The following is a 27,861-nucleotide window of genomic DNA, read 5'->3' on the forward strand; positions in this document are numbered from 1 at the left end:
GAGTTGAGAACCACTGTTCTAGAAGCCTGGGATGGAAGGTGGGTTTCCTTGTGGTCTGTGCTCCTGCCTGGCAGCTCAGGGATCCCGTTTGACCCAGGACTCCTAAGGCCATCATGATTCTTGTAAAAAACTGAGTAAGCCAGAATATGGAAATGGAGTGAAAGAGTACCGTTCACGATGGGTGGGTTGGTATTTGTGGAGCTGAATGGATTTACCTCTTGCTAAAAGCCGAGCCAGGCACTAACTTCTTAGACACCTGCGAATGGGTGCGGGTTTACGTCTGGTCCCTGCTGGGCAGGCTTACAAGGTAGAGAGGACACTTGGCAGAGTGTTTCTCTCCAAAGGGCAGGCTGGATGACCTCTTTTTTTTTCTTCTTGTTTTGAGACAGGGTCTTGCTCTGTCACCCAGGGGCTGGAGTACGTGGCATAATCATGGCTCACTGCAGCCTCAACCTCCGAGGCACAAGTGATCCTCCCACCTCAGCCTCCTGAGTAGCTGGGCTACAAGTGTGCACCATCACACCAGGCTAATTTCCTTTTTTCTTTTTATTTTTTTGTAAAGATGGGGTCTTGCTATGTTGCTCAGGCTGGTCTTGAACTCCTGGGTTAAAGTAATCCTCCTGCCTTGGTCTCCCAAAGTGTTGGAATTATAGGCCTGAGCCACTGCGCCTGGCCTGGATGATCTGTTGAATGCAGGGACATATCATGGGGCTCACTTTGAGGCTTCCCCAAGACTATGAACTCCTGGATTCCAGGCATCTTCCTCACCTGTGCCCAGTCTTTCTCTGACCTACAGATTGACTTAAGTCTAATACATTTCTTACCTGCCTGGGAAGAACAGAGGGTGATTTCCAAAGCTGGATGACAAGGTAACATTTCAAAAGAGTAGAGTTAAACAACTGTCTAGCACATAATAGTTCACTATCTCTATCCAGGCGTGGTGGCTCATGCCTGTAATCCCAGCACTTTTGGAGGCAGGTGGATTGCCTGAGCTCAGGAGTTCAAGACCAGCCTGGGCAACACGATGAAACCCCGTCTGTACTAAAATGCAAAAGAAATTAGCTGGGCGTGGCAGCATGTGCCTGTAATCCTAGCTACTCAGGAGGCTGAGGCAGGAGAATTGCTTGAACTCAGGAGGCGGAGATTGCAGTGAGCCGAGATTGCGTCACTGCACTCTAGTACTCCAGCCTGGGTGACAGAGCAAGACTCCATCTCTACAAAACAAAACAAAACAAAACAAAACAAAACAAAACAAAACAAAACAAAAAAACAGGAATTTTAAGGGAAAATGCATTACCCACACCATCTACGTCTTTTTTTTTTTTTTTCTGAGATGGAGTCTTGCTGTGTTGCCCAGGCTAGAGTGCAGTGACTCGATCTCGGCTCACTGCAAACTCTGCCTCCCAGGTTAAAGTGATTCTCCTGCCTCAGCCTCCCGAGTAGGCACCTGCCATCATGCCCGGCTAATTTTTGTATTTTTGTAGAGATGGGGTTAAACCATGTTGGCCAGGCTGGTCGTGAACTCCTGACCTCAGGTGATCTGCCCACCTTGGCCTCCCAAAGTGCTGGGATTATACGCATGAGCCACCGCGTCTGGCCTATCTAGGTCTTTTAAACCTTAACATTTGAAGAAAAATATATAAAATTAACTTGTGGCTGGGTGCGATGGCTCACGCCTGTAATCCCAGAGCTTTGGGAGGCTGAGGCAGGCATGAGGTCAAGAGATCAAGACCATCCTGGCCAACATGGTGAAACACCGTCTCTACTAAAAATACAAAAATTAGCAGGTGTGGTGGCACACGCCTGTAGTCCCAGGTACTCAGGAGGCTGAGGCAGGAGAATGGCTTGAACCCGGGAAGTGGAGATTGCAGTAAGCTGAAATTGCACCACTGCACTCCAGCCTGGCAACAGAGTGAGACTCTGGGTCAGAAAAAAAAAAAAGTAACTTGTAAGAAAACATAAAAGTTACTCTAGAAAATGTAAACTTTCCTACTTAAGGGTAAAATAAAATGCCAATTACCAATCTTGACAAGCTCCATCCACTGCACACCTTTGGTACCGATTGCGACCAGGGAGAATCCTATAGTAGAACCCACAATGCAGTGCGTTCCTGAGATTGGAAGCCTCAGGAAGGAAGCGATCAGCTGCCACACAGCGGAACCTACCGATTGAAGGACAAAAACCCATCAGATAGAGTACAAAGGTGCAGACACCAAGGGAAGAAATCGAAATGTTCTCCATAACAACATCTTTCAGAGTTTAATTTTCTGTGAATTGTTTCTTTACAAAGTGCTACAGCCTAGACAAAAATCATTCAATTAACTTCAGTTAAAGGAATGCTTCTCCCTTCCTCAACACAGAAGGGACAGGGATGTTGGTTATTTATTTATTTATTTATTTATTTATTTATTATTTATTTATTGAAGCCAGTCCTATTTATTTATTTATTTATTGAAGCCAGTCCTGCTCTGTTGCCCAGGCTGGAGTGCAGTGGCCTGATCTCAGCTCACTGCAACCTCTGTCTCCTGGGTTCAAGCAAGCTCATCTGGCTAATTTTTGTATTTTTAGTAAAGATGGGGTTTCACTATGTTAGCCAGACTGGTCTCGAACTCCTAACCTCAAGTAATCTACCCGCCTTGGCCTCCCAAAGTGCTGGGATAACAGGGGTAAGGCACCATGTCCGGCCAGATTATGCATTTAAAGGCACATCTCCTAGTGCTACACACTGACTGCCCTTGTCACTTTTCAGTGAGGGTGCTGTGGATGAACTAGTTCTGGGGTGAAGTTTGGCCAAAACCAAGCAAGAGATTAAAGTCTCGAATGAACACAGAAAGACAAGAAAGGCAATATATTGGGAAAAGATTTTGTTGTAGTTATGCCTTACAGTCACATAATGAAAAGGGCTAGATATTGGCTAGGTTATATTATCTATATAAGACAGTATAATACCATGTTGCTTTTTTCTTTTCTTTTTTTCTTTTGTAGAGACAGGGTCTCACTCTTGCCCAGGCTGGAGTACAGTGGCACGATCATGGCTCACTGCAGCCTTAAACTCCTGGAGTCAAATGATCCTACTGTCTCAACCTCCCAAGTAGCTGAGATTACAAGTGTGTATCACCACACCTGGCTAATTTTTAAATTTTTTGCAGAGACAGGATCTTGCTATGTTACCCAGGCTGGTTTTGAACTCCTGGCCTTAAGCAATCCTCCTGCTTCAGCTTCCCAAAGCCCTGGGATTACAGGCATGAGCTGCCACACTCAGCTAATTTTTAAAATTGTTTGCAGAGACAGGGGTCTTGCTATGTTGCCCTGACTGGTCTTGAACTCCTGGGCTCAAGCCATTCTCCCGCCATGGCCTCCCAAAGTGCTGGGATGACAGGCTCACTGGATGCAGTGAGTTACTGCACCTAGCCCACACTGCTTTTTGATGGTGCCTCTCCTGTGAGAAATAACTACGATATTTAACCCAAATTTGGGCATCTGCTCTCAGATCCTGCCCAGAATGTTGGACCTTTTATTTGTATGTCTGATTCCTCATTGTTAAGAGGTTCTCATTAGTGTTGGCTTTGTGTCCTTTTACCTCAATTTCACCAACTCTTTTCTAGGTTTAATGTTTTTCTAGGCTACAGTTCACTTCAGATATTTTCATAAGCAGATCAGATTTTGTAGTGAGTATTAAAAGCATCAGCCGGGAGAGATCACTTTCAGAAGCAGTTGTTGAAAAGCTCCCATGGAACTGTAGGGGAACAAAGGGCCTGCCTGATAAGCTGGGCACATTATTAATCCCGAATGTTAATTCTGGAAACCTGGTTGCCTGGCAGCAGCAGCACTTTTCAGGGAACCCCTGGTATTTCCTTCAAAGGCATCTGAGTTGCAGAAGGATCATTTATGGCTGTGCTGGACTCAGTTTAAGAAGCAACACACACAGCTGCTCCCATGAGTGCTAGGCGTGCTGAACTTTGAGCTGAGGCTGGCTGTGATCCTGTGTCAATCCCTAAGGCGTGCTTTGGGAGGAGAAGGGGCCAGCCTGGTGCTGCCAAACCCATATTAGGCTCCATGGCAGCGCCAGGCCTACCCGCGGACACGTCCTTAAGCCTCTTCCACATCTGAGCCCTGGGCTCCTCAGGGACTAGTGGTTTTAAAAAGAGAGCCAGGGTTTGGAGCATGTTTCATAGCACAGATTCATAGCTTAGAAAATACATGATATAGTTTATATTCTTTTTTTTTTTCTTTGATTCGGAGTCCCACTCTGTCACCCAGAGTGGTGGGCTGGAGTGCAGTGGTGCGATCTTGGCTCACTGCAAGCTCTGCCTCCTGGGTTCACGCCATTCTCCTGCCTCAGCCTCCCGAGTAGCTGAGACTACAGGCACCCGCCACCATGCCCAGCTAGTAGAGATGGGGCTTCACCGTGTTAGCCAAGATGGTCTGGATCTCCTGACCTTGTGATCCACCCGCCTTGGCCTCCCAAAGTGCTGGGATTACAGGCATGAGCCACCGCGCCTGGCCTAGATTCTTACAATTGAAATAATCTCATGATGTGAGACAATGATATCAACCTACCCAGTTGAATTCAGACCGTAAGATTTGTCCTTCCTGAAACCTGCTCTATTTTCTGTGGCTGACTTTACAAATATATCCTGGAGCAGGAGAGTTTGTAAAGAAAGGTAGGGAGTAATGGGACCACCTGTGAGGACAGCAGGGAGGGGAGGAGAGAGGGGGCAGCTGAGGGAGGGCCTGGTGGGGCCAGGAAATACCTGCAAGAGGGCCTGGGAGTAGGTGATAGCACTTTAGCCTCAGGGGTGTCTGAAGATAAATAGGATCACGTTAGTGTCAGGAAGAACAGAGGGAAAAAGATACTTTAATGTAAGATAATGGCATCTGACAGAGGAAAGAGATGAAGCATGGGATAAGAGTGCAAGACACCACCTAGGGAAAGTGGGGAGATGGGCATCTCAGAGGCCACCATTCCCGTGCAAAGGAAAGAAACGGCAGAGCAAAGGCTCAGGCTCCAGGGAGGTTGCCGGGCAGGGGTGAGGTGGCAGAGTGTGGCTGGGCAGAGGGAACTGGAAGAGGGCTGTGTGCTTCTTAAGGGGTTCGAGGAGCTGGCTCGTTTGTGCTAGTGTGGATCTTTCCACAAAAAGATGCAGACTTTTGAATTATCAGACTTTTGGAACCATTGCTGGTTTCCTACAAAATGGACAGACTACTGCTTTAGGGCTGAGCTAGTCCCACACGATGACTTGTTCAGGACGTTTTGCTGGCAGCAATAATTTCTACCCAATCACCTTAACTCTAACATAACTCTGTCAGAAAGCACAGATGCTCAGGGCCTTGGGGAGAAGTGACTAAAAGAGAAAACAAAAGAATCAAACTGAATAGAATTAAGGACAGGGGGAGAGAGGGAGAACAAAAACGGACTGTTGGATTTAGAAGCAGAAGACTGGAGAATTCAGGCATCTGGACAGAATCAGCTGTGGTTTTGGCCAATGGTAATTACACCACCACCTTAAATTTATAGCTCCCAAGGCAAAGATCCCGATTTTACGAATCTAGGTAACTCACACAAATTCCCAACAAAATAGGCTTTGAGATTCATTTAACCATGTAACAACAAAAAAAAAAGTTTAAAAACCAAAGCAAACAAAATCAAGTTATTCAAGCAAAACCCCAAATTGCTTTGGTAAACCCAAATTCTAGTTGAGGTAAGTATCCTTCATTCTTTCAGTAAAGAGCCAAACGGCAGGGGTGGGGAACGGAGAAGTGAAAAAAGTTATCCTGTCCGCAGGAAGAGTCAGCAGATGAGGCCCTGTTCATGAACCCTCCAGTCACACGGAGGTCTTCAGCGTGGCCTCCCTAACAAATTTCTTTAATAAGCAGCACCATGCCTCTAAGGTTTATCTATCAAAAGGAAAAAAACTTAGTTAAGATTTAACTTTGTGGCCAGGCGTGGTGGCTCACGCCTGTAATCCCAGCACCCTCGGAGGCTGAGGTGGGAAGATCACGAGATTAGGAGTTCGAGACCAGCCTGACCAACATGGTGAAACCCCGTCTCTACCAAAAATATAAAAATTAGCTGGTTGTGGTGGTGGGTGCCTATAATCCCAGCTACTCAGGAGGCTGAGACAGGAGAATCGCTTGAACCAGGGAGGCAGAGGTTGCAGGTGAGCCAAGATAGCGCCATTATATTCCAGCCTGGGCAACAGAGTGAGATTCCATCTCAAAAAAAGAAAAAGAAAAAGATTTAATTTTGTCAGTGTTTTTCTTGATTTGTCCCACACTTTCAACACATCTAGTCAGATTTTCCTGACTAGAAAAATCTTAATTTCCGCTTGATGGAATTAAATCTTAGATATCTATCACAACTAAAATGGTGAATTTTACAAATAACGGTTATTTTTCTAAGGTAAATTTCCATTATATCTGACTATGCTGAGATATACATATGTTCCGTGAAGGCAAGTAAAATTCAATAATGACTATAGTTGTTGGAATAAAAGTGATCTTGAACCTGATTTTTTTTTTTTTTTTTCTTTTGAGACAGGGTCTGGCTGTGTCGCCCACGCTGGAGTGCAGTGGCACAATCATAGCTCACTGCAGCCTCAATCTCCTGGGCTCAAGCAATCCTCCCACCTCAGCCTCCCAAGCAGCTAGGACTACAGGCATGTGCCACCACGCCCAGCTAATTTTTAAATTTTTTTTGTAGAGACAGGGTCTCCCTGTGTTGCCCAGGCTGGTCTCAAACTCCGGGGATCAAGTGGTCTGCCCATCTTGGGGGCCTCCCAAAGTTGAACCTGACATCTTTACAACACAAAGCATCAAGTTGAGAAGTAGGAGCTCCTTGGCATGTGTTACCGGCCTACAGTGCTTGGTAAATATGGAATTCCTTAGTATACCAGGCTGCTTCTGATCAAACGCCTTCAGAACAAAATGAGATTGGACCATTGTAAACTTGGTCAATAATCTCTAAATTCTGGGTGTTTAAGAAATGCAAGTGACAGGCCAGGTATGGTGGCTCACGCCTATAATCCTAGCACTTTGGGAGGCAAAGGTGGGTAGATTGCTTGAGTTCAGGAGTTCAACGCTAGCCTGGCCAACATGGTGAAACCCTGTCTCTACTAAAAGTACAAAAATTAGCCAGGTGTGGTGGCGGGCACCTGTAGTCTTAGCTACTCCGAAGGCTGAGGTGAGAAAATAGCTTGAACCCGGGAGGCAGAGGTTGTAGTGAGCGGAGATCACGCCATTGAACTCCAGCCTGGGCCACGGAGCAAGACTCTGTCTCAATAAAAAAAAAAGAAAAAGAAAAAAAAAGATAAAATGTAAGTGACAAAATAAAGAACTAGGGAATCGTGGAATGTGGCTGTATTCTCAGTACACCAGCATCTTACCTCCTGCTGCAGGACTCTTCCTACAAGAGGATATGTCCTGTTGAAAGCAGAAGGTGGTAGAATTCCTCTCTAACCCTCTTCTCCCTAACCAAATTACCCGTATACATCAGCTGTCTGTTGTGCCGTCATCTCTACCTAGAGGCAAGCAGAGAAAGAATCCTGTCAGCTGCACTTAACACACGCCTGCCCGGAAGGTTCTTTTCTGTCGTAGCGAGGGCAGTAATGGGAGGACCCACAGGGCTAGGATCTGTGTCCGCCTAGGCCATGGGGAAATCACTCTGTCCAACCAGCCACTCTGCTTATTCACACAGTTCACGCACCTCCACACTTCATCTAGACAACTTGAAACTGCAATAAAAGGTCATGCTATCACCAGGCAACACGCACATTATTTTTTGGCCAGAAAACAAAACAAACATACCAAATGGAGCTCCCAGAGGTAGAATCAGAAAATTAAAACAAAAGTCAACAAAAGGATGACAAATAATGTAAGAGACCAGAATTTCTTGAAACACACACACTTAAGATTTATTTGGTAACTTCTTTAGAACTTAAACTGTGAATATAAAAGTTAGACTAATAAATATTATTTTTGACATCCAAGTTTTCAAAACATTGCCTCCTAATTGATGAAAAACCTTAAGAAAAAAATCTAAATCAACCTTCCTGGAAACTTAGACAACTTTCAAAGAACTCTAAAATAATAAAGCGCTGTTCTACAAAGATCTTTTTCTATAGTTTCTGTAAATTATTCACTTAGCTGAAATCTATTTTAGCAACCAAGTTTGCTCAACAGTTGAGAAAATAAATGGTTGCCTGATATTTAAACACTTTAAATATCATAAATTAATATGCAGAAAGCAAAAATAAGAAAGTAAATATGAAACATCCAACCAGTTTTTGAAAAGCCAAAGCAAAAATCACATTTATGGATATGGGCGAAGTACTGTAGGGAAGCAGGTCAGTGGGCGGATGTCCCATCGGCGTAGAGAAGAAGCTACTCACCAACCATGGCACTAACTTCCCCAGCCATGAGCGTCTCCACCGTCTCGTTGTACAGGTTCACGTCAATGATACCTTTGCGAATGGTTTCTCCTACTTTGGCTCCTAGTAATACGGAGCCGGTGGTTTCAAATATTGAAGCTAAAATGCACGCCTGCCTCAAGGTCACCACACCAGAGCCCACGGCCGTACCAAAGGAGTTGGCAACATCGTTTGCACCAACAGAAAAGGCCAAGATGAAAGCTATGATGAAACCCAAAATGACCATCCACAAATACTCATCCATGGCCATTTTGGAAAGTGGGTGCTGGGTACTTTTCTTTTGCAGGAATATTTTAAATAAACAAAGCTTGAGGTTATAAACTTCGTAAGGCCAAGAGTTCTTGTAAACAGTGAGTTTGCTCTGGAAAGTGCTGGACAATGTTAGAGGCTGGACAAACTGCTAGCTGCTGGTTTGCAAACTACTGTCAGGACAGTTCATTTGGTTGTGTTCAGTCAGCGGTAAAACACATTCCATATTTTTCTTCCCGATCTGGGAAAGCTGTGATGTCTCCTCCTGTAGCAGAAAGGAAACAAAAGAAATCAATTATACTCAGCAACCTGTAACAGTTTGTTCTTTCAGAAATAAATGTTTTAAGCCTGCTAATGGGATCTAACTTTGGCATGTGACGGACCTAACCATAAAGCAATTCAAGGAAGATTATAATTAGGATAACCACCCCCAACCAAAAACAACAAAAAAACCTGGTTTCTAGAACTGTCAGGAGTTGAAGCATGCTTAATAACTACAGACTAATAGTAATACTTACTAGGTTACATTGTTTTATGCAATTGGAAAAACATATTTGATCATTATTTTCAGTGAGGAACAATTGCCTCAAATGAGCAAAAGATTAAGAAATGAGAAATTTAGTTGCATGGTTTTTCAAATATGTGGAATGTGCCCAGTTTCCTGGAACAGCAATAACCAAATCTGAGTCTGTGATACCACTGGGTGTGGCCAACGACCCACCTCCACATTTATGCATAAGCAGTGAGCACAGTATGTTATCACGCATGTGTCTGGTAGAGTTTACAGGCCTGGTGAGAGGTCACTTATCTGGTGGGTGACCAAGGCCGGAACTGATAGGCCCCAGAGAGGAACACAGAAGCCTGGAGAATGAGGCAATCCTATCACGATGCCACTATCCCATCTCACTAGGAGGAAAAGCTAGAGGCCCCACTAGGGTCAGGAAGACCCTTCAGGCCTCCTTGCAGCTCACTGGCCTCAGCTCCTCTCCCCTCCCTCATGATGCCCTGGTGTCACTGTCCCCTTGCAATCCCTTGGAAGGACCAGGCACATTCTCACTTCAGGGCTTTTGTACCTGAGGATCCCTCTGCAGGAAGAATCTTCCCCCACAGCTGCACAGCTCCCTCCTCCCTGCATTCAGGTGCCTGCTCAAATGTCAAATGTAAGAGAGGCCTCCCCTGACCCCAGAAGGAGCAGCCCTTCCCCCACGCCACTGTTCCTGCTTCTGAGAGGGAAAGGAGATGCCACGAGATACCTCCATGAAATAAAAATGTCACTGTAAGCTTCGTAATTATGGTATTCTATTATTGGAGAGCCAAGGCACTGTATATTTTCTTTGAATGGTATCAAGCATATAAACGCTTGAGTTGAACTGAATAAATACCACACCATATACAATATAATAATCTGACCCATCAATAAGGTTATTTAAAGGGAAAAATCAGGACACAATTTTATGTACACTGTGATTATGGCAATGTTGAAAATGCATATAAAAGGCTGGGTGCGACGGCTCACACCTGTAATCTCAGAACTTTGGGAGGCCGAGGTGGTTGAATCACTTGAGGTCAGGAGTTCGAGACCAGCCTGGCCAACATGGTAAAACCCCATCTCTACTAAAACTACAAAAATTAGCTGGGCCTGGTGGCAGATGCTTGTAATCCCAGCCACTCGGGAGGTTGAGGCAGGAGAATTGCTTGAACCTGGGAGGCAGGGGTTGCAGTAAGCCAAGATCATGCCACTGCACTCCAGCCTGGGCGACAGAGCGAGACTCCATCTCAAAAATAAAAAATAATAATGCAAATAAAAATACCAAAGGGTATATACTAAAATTATAACAGAAGTTGAACAGCAAGGTTATAGACAATTTTTTCTCTTTCCTCCCCAAACTATATACTGTGGTTACATGTTTTTCAAATGAAAATAATAAACAAATATACAAATATATTGAGCATCATCAATGTGCAACGCTATAAGCACACAATGAAACAGAAAATACACACTGATAGTTGTTATCATTTCTAAGATTTTTCAGCCTATGCAATTTTGGAGATTCAGATCCCAAGTGAGACAAATGAAAAGACCACTCTAAGGGCAAAAGACAACATTCCACTGAAAGAGTATTTAATTAATATGACAGGCACACTAAATCTATACATGAAAATCAAAACTTTAAAAATTGGGGGCCAGTATGATCTATCTCAAGATATAAACAAATTCTTGATACAATCTTGTTTGCTGGGCTACCTTGCCAATAGGGCAAACATGAACAATATTCAATTACTGACTGTGAAATATGGCAATGAACAAAAATGGATGTGGTCCTGGCACATCTGGGAAGTCCAGTGAAGGAAACAGACACTAATCATATCAACACATAAATGTCTATAAACTTGTGACAAGAACTATGCAGATAGGAGATGGTGCCACACAGTGTTGTGAGAGCACAGCCGGTGGGACGTGGTGTAGCAGGCAGCAAAGGCTCACCTGAGACCTCAGATGGCCACAGTCATGCTGGGCCTGGTGTGGGAGGTGTGGGGGAAACACTCATTCCAGATGGTTCTCATGGTGGGAAGGAGCGGCCTGGAGGCAGGCCAGAGTGAGAGGAAGCAGGATGAAGGTCGGGTGGGTCTGGTTAAAGACTGGCCACCATGTGGACAGTGGGGTGCCACTGAAGGGTTTTAATCAGAGAGGGGTACTCTCTGGTCACTGGCGTGACCAGACTTGGCTTTTCTTTTTTTTTGCTCCGTCACCCAGGCTGGAATGCAGTGGCACAAGCATGGCTCACTGCAGCCTTAACCTCCCAGGCTCAAGCGATCCTCCTGCCTCAGCCTTCTCAGTAGTTGGGACTACAGGCATGCGCCACCATACCCTGCTAATTTTTAAATCTTTTGTAGAGATGGGGGTTGCCCTATGCTGCCAAGGCTGGTCTCAAACTCCTATCCTCAAGTGATCCTCCTACCTTGGCCTCCCAAAGTGCTGGGATCACAGGTGTGAGATACCATGCCCGGCCCAGACTTAGGAATTTTTCTGTTGTTTTTGAGACAAAACAAAGTCTCACTCTGTCGCCCAGGCTGGAGTGCAGTGGCGCAATCTTGGCTCACTACAACCTCTGCCTCCCAGGTTCAAGAGATTCTCCTGCCTCAGCCTCCCGAGTAGCTGGGATTACAGGCACCCACCATCATGCCTGGCTAATTTTTTTTGTATTTTTGTAGAGATGGCGTTTCACCACGTTGGCCAGGCTGGTCTTGAACTCCTGACCTCAGGTGATCCACCCCACTTGGCCTCCCAAAGTGCTGGGATTACAGGCGTGAGCCACCACACCAGGGCCCAGAAGATCCTTCTGGCTGCAGTGTGGTGACCACATTGGATAGAAGGCAAGCAAAAACATGGAGGATGAGTCAGGAGCCCGTTGCATGGCTTAGGCATGAGACGAGGCATCTGGGACCAGGGTGTGGACAGTGGTGGGTGGGAGGGAATACGATGATTTAAGAGAACTGCAGCAGCAAAATCCAACAGGACCAGATGGTGGATTAAACATGGGGGTGGAGAGAGGATAGATGGTTTATGGAACTGAACTGAAAAATACCGAGTAGGTTTTTCTTCTTTTTCACATTGTTTTCAGTTTTGCTTTTTGGGGCTAGGATAGGGTCTGGCCACAGATGGGCTTTTCATTGGATGAGCCAGGTGGGTTTACTGTGTGCATTTTTTTTTTTTTTTTTGAGATGAAATTTCACTCTGTTGCCGACGCTGGAGTGCAGTGGCGTGATCTCTGCTCACTGCAAGCTCCGCCTCCCGGGTTCACACCATTCTCCTGCCTCAGCCTCCCAAGTAGCTAGGACTATAGGTGCCCGCCACCACGCCCGGCTAATTGTTTTGTTTTTTCAGTAGAGACGGGGGTTTCACTGTTAGCCAGGATGGTCTCAATCTCCTGACCTCGTGATTCGCCCGCCTCAGCCTCCCAAAGTGCTGGGATTATAGGCTTGAGCCACCGTGCCCGGCTGGTTTATACTGTGTCTTAATGGATGATTCCCTTGCTGTGCACCTTGAATATGGCAGTGGCTGTACTACTGTACGTGTTGTCAAAACTTGTGAAACTCACACAGGTGAACCACAGGAGCACCGTGGGTGAGAAGAGTGGCTGGCACAAGCCCCCGAGCAGCTTTGCCCTGGTCTGGTTTTGCTTGGGGAGGTTGTTAATCACCTTGATGTTCCCCTTGGCACTGTGTCAGCCCAGAGATCCCCTCTCCTACTTAAACAGTGTTAGACAACTCATTTCCACAATTGTGCCTATGCTCTTTAACGCGGCTTTTCTCCTTCACACTCACACCCTCAGCCCACCAGCTTAGGTCCAGCAAGCACCTGCCTAAGGAGAAAGGCTTGCCACCTTCTTTCCTCTCTGTGGTTACAAAAGGAACATTTGTTTCTCCTGTGTGGAGAAGGGCAATGAGCACAGGACCTGCAGTCAGGGACTCTAGGTCCATTCCCGTCCGGCCAGCTCCTGGCTATGCAACCCTGGGTAAGTCACCTCAATGACTCACCTGAACCGTGGAGACTGTGGCAGATGCCTCGCCACCGGTTACATGCAAAGGAGAAGGCCCAAGCTCAATTCCAGCAATCAATACCAGGTGACTGTTACCATTCTTAGCAGATAAAGCCCTGGGGCGAAGGTCAGGAAGCATAAGGTCCTGTCGCAGTTCTGTTCCTCTCTAGTGGCTGACCCTGGGTACCTCACACACACTTTTTGAATTGCAGCATCTATAAAATGGGGACAGTGATGGCGCATGCATCTTACAGAATTATTGTGAGGATCAAACTTAATTGGGCAGAAGTGTTTCGCTTCAAGCAACTTGAAGTTACTGGCATCACTGTTGTCACAGGAAGAATAACAAAGAAGAGGTTCCCAAATCCTTCTGAAAGGATCTTTCTCAGGCAGCCCTGTGCCCCACTCTCTTCCCAGTCCTGTGGGTTTCTCCAGCCTCCTCCCTTAGACCTGCTCTTCTTCCTCAACATGCAGACTGTGACCTTGTTTTTGGTTTAAGACTGACACACGTTGTGAGGGATAGGGACTTTCTTTTTCTTTGAGACAGAGTCTTGCTCTGTGGCCCAGGCTGGAGTGCAGTGGTGCAATCTCAGCTCACTGCAACCTCCATCTCCCGGGTTCAAACAATTCTCCTGCCTCAGCTTCCCAAGTAGCTGGGATTACAGGCACGCCCCACCATGCTCAGCTAATTTTTGTATTTTTAGTAGAGACAGGGCTTCACCATATGGGTTGGCCAGGCTGGTCTTGAACTCCTGACCTCGTGAACTGCCTGCCTTGGTCAGCCTTCCAAAGTGCTGGGATTACAGGCATGAGCCACTGCACCCAGCCTGGACAGGGACTTTTTAAGGGAAGAAGGGAGGCAAAGAGAAACACTAAAAGGGTGCTAAGAAAAAAACCACTCAACATGGTAAAGACACTTTGGAAAACTATTGGCAATTTGTTTTTCTTTTTTTCTTTTTGAGATGGAGCCTTGCCCTGTCACAGGCTAAAGTGCAGTGGCACAATCTCGGCTCACTGCAATCTCCACCTCCTGGGTTCAAGCAATTCTCCTGCCTCAGTCTCCCAAGTAGCTGGGACTACAGGTGCGCACCACCAAGCCCAGCTATTTTTTGTATTTTTAGTAGAGAAAGGGTTTCACCATGTTGGCCAGGATGGTCTCGATCTCTTGACCTTGTGATCCACCCGCCTTGGCCTCCCAAAGGGCTGAGATCACAGGTGTGAGCCATCGTCCCCAGCCAACTGCTAATTTCTTTTCTTTCTTTTTTTTGAGATGTAGTCTCACTCTGTCGCCCAGGCTGGAGTGCAATGGTGCGATCTCTGCTCACTCACTACAACCTTTGCCTCCCAGGTTCAAGTGATTCTCCTGTCTCAGCCTCCCCAGTAGCCAGGCCTGCACTACCTCCTCCGGCTAACTTTTGTACTTTTAGTAGAGACAGGGTTTCACCATGTTGGCCAGGCTGGTCTTGAACTCCTGACCTCAAGTGATCCACCCACCTTGGCCTCCCAGAGTGCTGGGATTACAGGCGTGAGCCACTGCACCTGGCCAACTATTGGCAATTTCTTAAAAGTCCAGTGTACACTCACCACATGACCCAGCAGCCCCAATCTGGTGTGTAGTTGCCCAAGAGAAACAACAACCCATGTCTACATAGGGAGTGCTCTGCTGTGCACCTTGAGTATGGTGGTAGCTGTGTTACTGCACGTGTTGTCAAAACTCACGAAACTGTTCACTCACAACTGCTGAGCTTTATTTATTGAGGTATATACAGTCTACCTCAAAAAAAGTGATCAGAAAAAATACGGGTCATAAAAGGTAATGTTCACTTTTGATATTTTCCCTTATCTATATTGCAAGCATTGCCCCCCACTTCCACCAAGTCCCCTAGGATGGCATATAGATTACACAGCGAAAAAAAGAAAGAAAAAAAACAGTTCTCTTTTCAATGAGAAAGGGAATCTTCCACTGAGACACAGAAAACCCAGCCAGTTCACTCAGTCAAGTAAGGACTCAGGGAGGGGTGACGTACATCACAGCACATTTAAAACAATGGCAGACGGATCGAGGTGGGGCTGACTTAGCGCTGTAGACATGAAGCCCACAGAGAGAGGCTCGGGACGTGACTCTTCCGGGGCCAGGGAAGAGAGGAAAGGCCTGCTCCAGAGCCAGCCTACAGACCTCTCTTCAAATCCACAAGGAAAAGAAAAGCCAGCTTTCCACAGACAAGCCTTCCAGATGGCTTCTAGAGGATCTCACAGTAGAAAACCATTTGTTAGTATTCAGTTTACGCAAATATAAACATTTCAGCTGAAAATCATTCCCATGGGGAACCACAGACTGAAGATCCTTTAAATCTGAAGTTCTGGGCACTTCATTGACCAAGACCTGCAAGGACGTCACTCAGAGAAAGTCTGAGTGTGGGCAAGCTACAATCACAGGGTCACTCTGAATCTGTGACCCCAAAGTCAACTCTGAAATCAGTTCTGCAAGGGTAACTGTCATGAATCTGTGATGAAAGGTTCTGTAATGGTATCTACCTAAGTACAGTTAGAAATGGTTTACACAGTTCTTTAAAATAATAATAATAATAAAAGTAGCTATCTTCTTATTGAAATGGTTCTTAGCTGGGCGCAGTGGCTCATGCCTGTAATCTCAACATTTTGGGAGGCCCCAGGCGGGCCCATCCCTTGAGGTCAGGAGTTTAAGACCAGCCTGGCCAACACAGCAAAACCCTGTCTCTACTAAAAATACAAAAATTAGCCGGCATGGCAGTGTGCATCTGTAATCCCAGCCACTCGGGAGGCTGAGGCAGGAGCATCACTTGAATCCGGGAGGCAGAGGTTGCAGTGACCTGAGATTGAATCACTGTACTCCAGCCTGGGTGACAGAGTGAGACCTTGTCTGAAAAAAAAAGAAAAGAAAAGAAAATGTTTCTTGTCCACTGACCAGGCCAGGTCAGATGTACGGCAACTCCAGGGCCCTACTGTGAATGAGGAGCACTCAGCGGGATATGAGTGCTCTTTATGACATCAGCCTCAACTGCTCAAGAAAATAGGCAAAGACTTTGAAATGTGGGCAAATAATGCACAGATGTGGAATACAGTGTCATTTATTATGATTATAAAAAAGAAGAAACATCTAAATGTTCCCAGTCAGGGGTATGGCTAAGGCAACTTCTTCTAAAAGATGAAATATTAGGTAGCCACTGCAATGATGTAACTTGAGAGATTTTCATGACACTGGAACACAGTGATCCTAGGGGAAACATGGGAACACACAATGACATTAGCCACATGGCCTCTGCTGTGTTTAAGAGAGTGTGGGCTAAGACTTTCAGGAAATAAGCCCACAGGTTAATTGCACTTCTCTCTAGGTCTCTTTTTATTTTTTTGACATTATCCAAAATTTTCTACGATGTGCAATGACCACTTTATCACTGGAAGACCCTTCAAAACACTACATTTAAAAAAAAAAAGTTAGGAACATCACGCCTGTAATCCCAGCACTTTGGGAGGCCGAGGCGGGTGGATCACGAGGTCAGGAGATCGAGACCATCCTGGCAAACATGGTGAAACCCCGTCTCTACTAAAAATACACAAAATTAGCCGGGCGTGATGGTGGGCTCCTGTAGTCCCAGGTAATCGGGAGGCTGAGGCAGGAGAATGGCGTGAACCCGGGAGGTGGAGCTTGCAGTGAGCCGAGATTGCACCACTGCACTCCAGCCTGGGTGACAGAGTGAGACTCCGTCTCAAAAAAAAAAAAAAAAAAGTTAGGAACATATCACAAAAATAGGCTTAGTTTTCTTAAATAAACAAAATGAATTTGCCATTAATCTAATTATGTTTTCAGCCAGGGCCTCAATTTTTCTCCAGGCTTACTATCTACGACGTAAAACTTAAAACACATTTTGTATTCCCTTTATTTATCTTTTTCACCATCAAGAATATCCTTTTGTCTAGTATTGGAGCGCTTAGTAAAAAGGTCTCTGCATAGTGTGGAGTCTTCTACTATATTCCAATTATTTATTTATTCCTTTGTTTTTATTTTTGAGGCAGAGTCTCAGTCTATTGTCTAGGCTGGAGAGCAGTGGCACGATCATGGCTCACTGCAGCCTTAAGCTCTTGGGCTCAAGTAATCCTCCTGTCTCCACCTCCTGAGTAGCTGGGACTAGAGGCAAGCGCCACCACACCCAGTAATTTTTATTTTATTTTTTTACAGGTTGGAGGGGTCTCCCTATGTTGCCCAGGCTGTCTCAAACTCCTGAGCTTTCAAGCAGTCCTTCTACCTCAGCCTCTCTAGTAGCTGGGACTATGGGCACACGCCATCATGCTTGGATAATTTTGTTTTCTTTTTGGTAGAGACAAGGTCTCACTATGTTGCCCAGGCTGGTCTCAAACTCCTGGGCTCAACTGATTCTCCCGCCTCAGCCTCCCAAAGTGCTGGGATTACAGACGTGAGCCACTGTGCCCAGCCCTGTATTCAATTTATATTCCAAAGGGCCCATGATCAGTCACAGTCTTTCTCAGTTCTTCCCTCATCTTCCTTATGCTTCTTTTGAGGTTTGGCCCTCAGGACTGAACTGAATAGAAAATATCTCGATGGTGCCAAGGACTCTGCTGGCCTCTTTTCTCCTGAAACTGTTTGAAGCTAATGCTTACAAGAAGCAACCTATAATTACGCTTTTATTCCTGTTTTGGTTTACAGAGTTAGAAGATCACAGAACATTAGGGTATGAAGGGACTTTAGCAGTAATCGAGTCCAATTTTGGTCATTTAAAAGATGTGGCTGCATCACTGAAAGTAGATTTAAACAATGAATCCCTAAATGCACTATCTCCTTCCCATGAGTCCACACCACACCACACCACAGTAGGAGGCACTGAAATGAAAGCAATGCTGAGAAACTAGGAAGTGATGCTCCTGGCTGACACTTGCCAGGCCCTGATGATACGAGGTTCAACTCTGGGTGCTGAGGCTCCCTGGGTTCCTGGCCTAAGCTGGGGGGGGCGGCAGGGAGAGACATGGGAAGGAGGGAGGCTAATAAAGAGAATGGACTCACAAGAATGCTGCCGGGCCCTCACCCTTCAAAATTGTCAATATCAGATGACATCTTTTAGTCCTGTCCAACTCTATTATTCTACATCCACCAGAGACCACAGGGCCAGGAAGAGGCAGTTTAGCCTGAAACTGTGAGCCACAGGATTGTCCTGTGGGGAAGGGTGGAAAATTCTGACCCTGTCTTGAGCAGTGCAGTCAACGGCCTTCGTGGACTTATGGAACACGAACAGACTTACTTTGCCATTTGGTTCTCTAGCTAAGATTCCTGCTTCGGACCCTGAGGGTTTCAGCCTTCCCTGCCCTTTTTCCTTCCAGGTCTCATTTCTGCTCTGTCCACGCTCCCTCTGCATTCTTCTCATTCCTACAGGGAAGTTTCTTCCCAGCCCTAAAACTTCTGTGATATTTAGATGTTTTCCACACAGCCTCTTACTCTCTGGGAAGGCATTGCATAAATCTACAATAAATAAATCTAAGTGAATATATTTTTAAAGGAAAAGGAAATAAACAGCAAAAAATAATTAAAATGAGATAAAGTTAGAGGAGTTAGGATGATTTGGCCTGAAGAAGAAAAGATTTCCAAGGTCCAACATGACTTACATGGAAAATATTTTCTTTTTTAGTGGAAAGGCTGCCTCAGGATATCTAACTGCCATCCTTGGTGACGTTCAAATGGAATCTGAATGACCATATGACAGGTAATTGTAAGATTTTATTTGTCATTTTCCTTTTACATTTACAATTCAATGAGTCCATGAAAAAGTTATTATTAGGAAATATATCAGCCTCTCTTTATCTAATTTGAGGACACAGCACAAGGAAACAGTCTTTCATGTAAGAAAAAAGACTATTATTTAGGCTGGGCGAGGTGGTTCATGCCTGCAATCCCAGTAGTTTGAGAGGTCAAGGTGGGCGGATCACTTGAGCCCAGGAGTTTGAGACCAGCCTGGACATCATGGCGAAACCCCATCCCTACTAAAAATACAAAAATTACCCAGCTACCCAGGAGGCTGAGGTGGGAAGATCACCTGAGCCTGGGAGGTCGAGGTTACAGTGAGACTGGAGTGTTGTCACTGCACTCAGCCTGGACGACAGAGTAGGACCCTGTCTTAAAAAAAAACAAAACTGTATTTGGCCGGGCACAGTGGCTCATGCCTGTAATCCCAGCACTTTGGGAGGCCAAAGCAAGTGGATTACCTGAGGTCAGGGGTTCGAGACCAGCCTGGCCAACACGGTGAAAATCTCTCTACATGGTGAAAATTCATCTCTACTGAAAATACAAAAAATTAGCCAGGCATGGCGGCGGGCCCCTGTAATCCCAGCTACTCAGAGGACTGAGGCAGGAGAATCACTTGAACCTGGGAGGCAGAGGTTGCAGTGAGCTGAGATTGTGCCATTGCACTCCAGCCTGGGCAACAAGGGCGAAACTCAGTCTCTTAAAAAAAAAAAAAAAATTGGGTCAGGCGCGGTGGCTCACGCCTGTAATCCCAGCACTTTGGGAGGCCAAGGTGGGTGGATAACTTGAGGTCAGGAGTTTGAGACCACCCTGGCCAACATGGTGAGACTCCGTCTCTACTAAAAATACAAAAATTAGCCGGGCAGGGTGGCGGGTGCCCATAATCTCAGCTACCAGGGAGGCTGAGGTGGAGGAATTGGTTGAACTCAGGAGGCAGAGGTTGCAGTGAGGCGAGATCATGCCACTGCACTCCAGCCTGGGTGACAAGAGCAAAACTCCATCTTAAAAACAAACAAACAAACTGTATTTGGATAGAAGAAACACATTTATAACAGACTAGGTTGCAGCCCACCGAAGTGAGCACCCACTGGAAATGTGGACTCCCCAGCAGTAGAGACTTCTAAAGCAGATCATCGCCTTGCTGGAGAGTCTGAGGCACGCTACTGTCTGGAAGCAAGGGACAAGAACAGCCAAGCTTTATGAATTTATTCCCACTCTCTAACATAGAAAAGGCTCTTCAACATTTTCTCCTTTCTTCCTTTCTATATGTAACATAGATAGATTCCCCGCCCTCCCAGATATTCTAGATATTTTCTTCACTCATAACCAAAAATAGGTAGATATTCATGAGCAAATTGCTTAACATATGAAACTTCTATCAAATGACAAATCTAGGATCACTGGTTCCAATTCTGTGCCCTGAAATGTTGGACTGTTTGGCTAAGTTCCAAGAGCTATATTAGGGAAATACTTTCCCTTCAGCGACAGTTTAAAATGGAACCATGTATGAAAATAGATATGGCTCTTATATGTTTATTTGCTAACTTTGTTTTGATTCTATTGGAGGTTCAATAAAAATATGGATGGTACTTATAAAACTTTTTGTTCCTGGTACGACCGCATATTCTTTCCATTAATGCAACATTAATATAAACAGAGGAGCTGACAAATGAAATTATCTTAACTCCTTTCCATGCTCAACTTACAGCCCCATATTTCTTGTTATCATTCCAGAGATTCTTAAGCAATTGTTCTTAGCCAGCAGAAAAAGCAACAGAGGACAAATGATTATTAAGTTGATTTAGGCAGCCTCTTCCTCTTTGCCATTCTCCCAACAGATTTGGGAGAATCTGTTCAAGTCTCGGAAGTGCTTCATCAGAAATCTGAAAACCTGATTCCACTCCACTAATAACTTGCTAAATTGGCAGTATAAACAGGCTAAACAAGGCAATATAGTCCCAAGAACGTTCATTTGATTGGTAAGTCAGGTAGAAATTTAGCAGTTCCTCTCATCTTCTGTGGACTACTGAGAGTGAAATCTTTTTACTAAATTAAGAAACCATGAGCACTGGCTTGATATTATTAATACCTTCACAAAACTGTGGGATGACAGTTAAAAAACACAAAAGAGAAAAGACATTTTGTAAGATTTCTTTGAAAACTATTTCCTCACTCTGAGAATGCTCATGGCTCTTAATTCCTTATGCACGATAAAGATCATCTCTCTTGCACTCTGTGCTTTCCAAGCTATCTTCGAGCTTTGCAGGAGAGGCCATGGGGGCAGAATGGGGTGTAGTCCCACGGTGTCCCCTGACAGATCCAGTGTGCAGTCTGATGAAGTGTGGGTGGGTGTGGTCTATGGCTGGCAGCCACCATGATCCAAGAGAGCCTGACTTGGGAGGGCAGCCAGGCAGCTAAAGGCTGCTCCCATATCATGCAGGAGCGCCTGGGTCTGGCCTTCCAGACCCCCAGGGCATTCAGCCAGCCGGGTGTTCTGCTTGCTGGTCTACATGCACACTAAGCATCTCAGCCACACAGCTGGCCCTGAGACAGCAGCAGTTCAAAAATGCCTCCAGGCCAAGAGTGAAACAGGGCACAGGACTAAGCACAAGGCCTGCATTTGGACCAAAGGGCACCCTGGCAAACCTAGGCCCAGAGTGAGCCTTTGAAACTGTGGGCAGGAGGTGCTGACAGCACAGCCTCCAGCCCACCTTTCCTCCTTCCCCAGAGGTCAGGACAATCACAGTCCTTCCCTTCTCCCACCCACTGTGCCTGTAAAGGGGGGCTGAGATGACCAGGCATCAGAGTCACTCATTTATTTCCTCACCGCTTCTCTCACTGCATGGAACGCTCAAGGCGGTCAGCTGATTTCCCTAGGTACACTCATGGGGTGATGGACACAATGCATACAAATAAAAGACCCAGAAAGCACCCCCCTCCAAAAAAGGAGAGCTTGTCAAGCTCCCTGTGCCTGCATTTTTCCTTCAGAAAACTTGTGGCTAGGCCGAACGCAGTGGCTCACGCCTGTGATTCCAGCACTTTGGGAGGTCAAGGCGGGTGAATCGCCTGAGGTCAAGAGTTCGAGACCAGCCTGGCCAACATGGTGAAACCTCATCTTTACTCAAAATACAAAAATTGGCCAGGTGTTGTGGCAGGCATCTGTAATCCCAGCTACTCAGGAGGTTGAGGCAGGAGAATCGCTTGAACCTGGGAGGCAGAGGTTGCAGTAAGCTGAGACCGTGTCATTGCACTCCAGCCTGGGCGACAAGAACAAAACTCCATCTCATAAAAAAAGGGGGCTAGATGCGGTGGCTCACACCTGTAATCCCAGCACTTTGGGAGGCCAAGGCAGGCGGATCACAAGGTCAAGAGATTGAGACCATCCTGCCCAACATGGTAAAACCTCATCTCCACTAAAAATACAAAAATTGGCTGAGCACGGTGGCGTGGCGCATGCTTGTAATCCCAGTCACTCAAGAGGCTGAGGCAGGAGAATCACTTGAACCTGGGAGGCAGAGGTTGCAGTGAGCCGAGATTGTGCTGCTGCACTCCAGCCTGGTGACAGCAAGACTCAGTTTCAAAAAAAAAAAAAAGAAAAGAAAAGAAAAGAAAACTTGGGTCTAGAGAGATTGTTTCAAGAACAGCACACAACTTTCTTATAGACTGGAGGGCAACCAGACAGAAGGTGCTCTTTCATGATATTTTAAATTAGTTAAGAAAGAAAAAGGAATATGTAATTATATTGTCTTTTATCATTAACTACTTATCTTTAGCAGAGCTCTATGTGTATGTGTGGACTCAAATCACTGTCTAGTGTCACTTCCTTTCAGCCTAAAGAACCACCTTTAGTATTTTTATTTACTTTTTTCTTTTTTGACACCCAGGTTGGAGTGCAGTGGCACGATCATGACGACCATGGCTCACTGCAGCCTTGTTCCTCCTGCCTCAGCCTCCCAACTAGGTGGGACTACAGGTGTGCGCCAATGTGCCTCGCTAGTTTTTTTTGGTAGAGATGGAGTTTCACTATGTTATCCAGGCTGGCCTAGAGTTCTTGGGCTCAAGCGATCCTCCGGCCTTGGCCTCCCACAATACTGGGATTCCAGGCATGAGCTGCCGCGTCTGCCTTCCTCTAGTGAGGTAGGTCTGCTAGTTATTTACGTGGCAGTGTTTTTATTTTGTCTTATTTTTGAAAGACAGGTTTGCTGGATGTAGGATTCTTTCGGCACTTTAATGTGTCATCCACTGCCTCCCAGTCTCATTGCCTCTGATGGAAGTCAGCTGTCCATCTTACTTGAGTTACATTGGACTTGACAGTCACTTCTCTCTTGCGGGTCCCAAGAGTTTTTCTTTGTCTCTTAAATTTCTGACTGCAGTATGTCTGTGTCTATCCTAACTGAATTTGGCTAAGCTGTCTGGACGTGTACATTAGTGTTCGTCATCAAATTTGAGAAGTTAAATTACTACAGAACATTTTTATTTTTTATCTTTTTGAGACAGAGTCTTGCTCTGTCGCCCAGGCTGGAGTGCAATGGTGTGATAGCCCACTACAACCTCCACCTCCTGGGTTCAAGCGATTCTCCTGCCTCAGCCTCCCGGGCAGCTGGGATTACAGACATGTGCCACAACGTTGGGCTAATTTTTGTATTTTTGTAGAAACAAGGTTTCACTATGTTAGCCAGGCTGGTCTGGAACTCCTGACCTCAAGTGATCCACCCACCTTGGCCTCCCAAAGTGTTGGGATTCTAGGCGTGAGCCACCGCACCTGGCCATGATTATTTTTAAGTGTTGAAATATTGTTTTCTGCACCTTCTCTGTTGGTTCTCCTGCTGATGCACTGAATGGTGGCCCACATTTCTCTGGCTCTGTTTATTTTTCTTCATTCCTTACAGCAACATCTCTATTGCTTGTGGATCTTTCTTCTGGCAACTCTAATTTACTGCAGAACCTCTCTAGCGAATTTTTCATCTTGGTTATCATACATTTCAACTGCAGAGTTTCTCTTAAAAAATGTTTTAAAATTGCGGTAAAATATACATTGCATAAAATTTACCATCTTAACCATTTGAAAGTGTATGGTTCAGTGGCGTTAGGTATATTCACATTGCTGTGCAACCACTGCCACCATCCAGCCACAGAACTCCTTTCATTTCCAAAACTGAAACTCTGTACCCATTAAACAATAACTTGCCATTCTCACCTTTCCCCAACCCCTAGCCGCCAACATTCTACCCTCAGCCTCTATGAATCTCACTGCCTAAGGACCTCAGATGAGTGGAATGACACAGCATTTGTCCTTTTGTGACCAGTTTATTTCACTTAGGGTTCATCCACGTTGCAGCATGTATGAGGATTTCCTTCCTTTTTGAGACCGAGTAATATTTCCTTGTAGGTGTAGACCACACTGTGTTTATCTATTCATCCATCAGCGGGCATTTGTGCTGCGACTTTTGGCGACCGTGAATAACACTGCTTTCTTTTTTTTTTTTTTTGAGACAGAGTCTCCCTCTGTCGCCCAGGCTGGAGTACAGTGGGTCGATCTTGGCTCACTGCAACCTCTGCCTCCTGGGTTCAAGCAATTCTGACTAGCTAGGATTACAGGCGCACGCCACCACGCCCGGCCATTTTTTTTTTTTTTTTTTTTTTTGTATTTTTAGTAGAGATGGGGTTTCAGCACGTTGGTCAGGCTGGTCTCGAACTCCTGACCTCGTGATCTGCCTGTGTCAGCCTCCCAAAGTGCTGGGATTACAGACAAACACTGCTATTAAAATGGGTATACAAATATCTCTCCGAGACCAGATTTTCAGTCCTTTTGGATATATACCCAGAAGTGGAATTGCTGGATGTGGTAATTCTAATTTAAGTTTTTGAGGAACTGTCATACTGTTTTTGACAGCAGCCTCACCATTTAGTATTCTCACCAATAGTGCACAAGGGTTCCAATTTCTCATTACCCTCATCAACACCTGTTATCTTCTGTAGGTTTTATCTTTTTATATGATAGCCATCCTAATGGGTGGAGGTGGTATCTCACTGTGGTTTGATTTTCATTTCCCAAGTAATTTGTGATATTGGGCATCTTTTCACATGCTTATTGGTCGTCTGTATTGTCTTCTTTGGGGAAATGTCTATTAAAGTCCTGTGCCCATTTAAAAAATCAGGTCATTTGCTTTTTGTTTTTGACTTACAGGAGTTCTTTTTTTTTTTTTTTTTTTGAGACGGAGTCTTGCTCTGTCTCCCAGGTTGGAATGCAATGGCGCAATCTCGGCTCACTACAACCTCTGCCTCCTAGGTTCAAGGGATTCTCCTGCCTCAGCCTCCCAAGTAGCTGCGATTACAAGCGCCTGCTACCACACCCAGCTAATTTTGCATTTTTAGTAGAGACACAGTTTTGCCATGTTGGCCAAGCTGGTCTCAAACTCCTGACCTTAGATGATCCACCCGCTTCGGCCTCCCAAAGTGCTGGGATTACAAGCGTGAGCCACCACGCCTGGCCGAGTTGTAGGAGTTCTTTATGTATTCTGGGTCCTTATTAGGTATAAATTTGTAAATATTTTCTCCCATTTGAAAGGTTGCCTTTTCACTCTGTGGTATCGTTTGATATATATAAGCTTTTAATTTTGATATAGTCCAATATTCCTACTTTTGTTGCCTTGTGCTTTTGGTGTCTCCAAATGGTTTTTGTTGTTGTTGTTGTTGTTTTTTGAGACAGAGTCTCGCTTTGTTTCCCAGGCTGGAGTGTAGTGGCACAATCTCAGCTCACTGCAACCTCCACCTCCCGAGTTCAAGTGATTCTCCTGCCTCAGCCTCTCAAGTAGCTGGGATTACAGGTGCGTGGCCACCACACCTGGCTCATTTTTGTCTTTTCAGTAGAGACAGGGTTTCACCATGTTGGTCAGGCTGGTCTCGAACTCCTGACCTCAGGATCCACCTGCCTCGGCCTCCCAAAGTGCTGGGATTACAGGCCTGAGCCACCGTGCCCGGCCAGGTTCTTTTTTTATTTTATAATTTCTATCTCTTCATGAATATTCTCTATTTGATGAGTCTGCCAGCATACCTTCTTTGCATTATTAAAACATGGTTTCCTTTAGTCTGTGAACGTATGTGTAATGGCTGCTCTGAAGACTGTCTGCTAAGTTCAGTATCTGGGCCCCCTCAAAAGCCATCTCCACTGTCTGCCCCCCACCCCGCCCTGTGTGTGTTTGACACGAGCTAGTTTCTTTACATGTCTTACAATTTTTCATTGAAAACTGGATCTTTTAAATAATAAACTGTAACAATTCTGCTCACTCATACTCCCACTTCCCAGACGCCTGCAGCTGTCACTTAATTGTGTGGGTACTTGGCTGAACTATTAATGATTCTCTGAAGTCTATTCCCCTACAGTGTGCAGCTGCCAGCCCTGCTCAGATTTTCCCCTTGTTTTTATATTTTAGTGCAACTTGCTAGGGATCACTTGTGGGACAGCACAAGCCACTTAGTGGCCAGAGGTTGCGCTTAAGCCCCCGTAGCCTGCAAAGTTTCACCCTTGACCATGGCTGTGTGTGGCTCGAAGACTCCTTCCACAGTTCAGGGAGTAAGGGTTAAAGGCAGGGTCTGAATAAAGGGGCAGCTCAAGAGGGGTCTTCAGGGAGCTGGAGTTATTCTGTATCCTGTTTTTGGTGGTGGTCACAAAAATCTGTGCATGTGTACAAACTCACAAAACTGTATACCAGAAAAAGCAAATTCTACCATGTGCAAATAAAAAAAAAAAAGGATTTGCTGTTAGAAAAATATACTTTTATATCTGTATTGGTCTTACAAAGCTGGATTCAATTTGATTGCTTGAGTTCTTAGAAGTTCACTGCTTACTAGTTAGTGGGGACATAGAAAACAAAAGCTTTCTTATACCATTGATCACTGAGGATAACTTCTTCTCAGAATACAATACAAATATAAACTTAAAAAAATTATCATTAGAATAGTTAATAGTATGATACTGTCAGGCTTTTATATCTCACCAGGAGACATTTCTTCTGGATGAGGCTTTTGAGTCTTTTCTCTTCAAGTAAAAACTCTGGATTTTGGCTGGGTGTGGTGGCTCATGCCTGTAATCCCAACACTTTGAGAGGCCGAGGTAGGTGGGTCACTTGAGGTCAGGAGTTCAAGACCAGCCTGGCCAAAATGGTGAAACCCTGTCAGTACTGAAAATACAAAAATTAGCCGGGCATGGTGGCATCCACCTGTAATCCCAGCTTCTCAGGAGGCTGAGGTGGGAGAATTGTTTGAACCTAGGAGGTGGAGGTTGCAGTGAGCCAAGATCCTGCCACTGTACTCCAGCCTGAGAGACAGAGTGAGACTCCGTTTCAAAAACAAAAACAAAAAACCCCAAAACTGTGGATTTATGTAATTGTTGCTGACATGCCTCACAGGCCTGAAGACACTATGCTTAAAGATGAGGGGGAAACCAAACAAATGTAAACAAAAGCAGAGATGGCAAAAATCAGGCCCAAGAGAAGGAGGTGCGTTGCCAGGCGCTCTGCCCTCTAAGTCCCTAGGGACACTTAACCGCACAGCAGCAGCCAAGACAGAAAGTGACAGAACATCCCAGCGATTCCCTCTTCCTCTGACAGCTGCCACTTTAATTTCAAGTCAGGTCTAAGGCAATCACTCTTTTAAAAACCTTTATAACAGATGAGCTCTTTTATAACTCCTAACACCTATGTTAACTACATTCATCTCTCTTACTTTTGCTTTTAGTCTTCAGAGTAAAGATAAAAACAAATAAGCAAAAAACAAGTAAACAAAGAAAAGATAAAAAAGAGGAAAATAAATGCAATTCAAGTTTTTAAGTTGAGATCCACTCTCTTCTTCCTCT

The 27,861-nt window shown here is 45.3% G+C and overlaps 1 protein-coding gene across 8 annotated transcripts in view; it reads right to left on the bottom strand.

Moving 5' to 3' along the window:
• The window catches only part of SLC20A2 (solute carrier family 20 member 2), a 132,325-nt gene that overhangs the window by 52,539 nt on the left and 51,925 nt on the right, over positions 1 to 27,861 (bottom strand). For 6 of the 8 annotated variants that reach the window (XM_033232442.1, XM_033232434.1, XM_033232452.1 and 3 more), the window contains exons 2-3: positions 8,391 to 8,943; positions 2,021 to 2,161 (exon numbers count right to left, since the gene is read on the bottom strand). In XM_033232442.1, the coding sequence (XP_033088333.1) occupies positions 2,021 to 2,161; positions 8,391 to 8,679 (430 nt within the window). In that variant the 5' untranslated portion in view covers positions 8,680 to 8,943. Of the gene's footprint in view, positions 1 to 2,020; positions 2,162 to 7,385; positions 7,521 to 8,390; positions 8,944 to 27,861 lie in introns of all 8 variants that reach the window. The other 2 variants (XM_033232484.1, XM_033232477.1) reach the window with 2 other exon arrangements.

The sequence above is a fragment of the Trachypithecus francoisi genome, unplaced genomic scaffold (genome assembly GCF_009764315.1).
Source record: "Trachypithecus francoisi isolate TF-2019V2 unplaced genomic scaffold, Tfra_2.0 Contig01440, whole genome shotgun sequence".
Taxonomy (NCBI): domain Eukaryota; kingdom Metazoa; phylum Chordata; class Mammalia; order Primates; family Cercopithecidae; genus Trachypithecus; species Trachypithecus francoisi.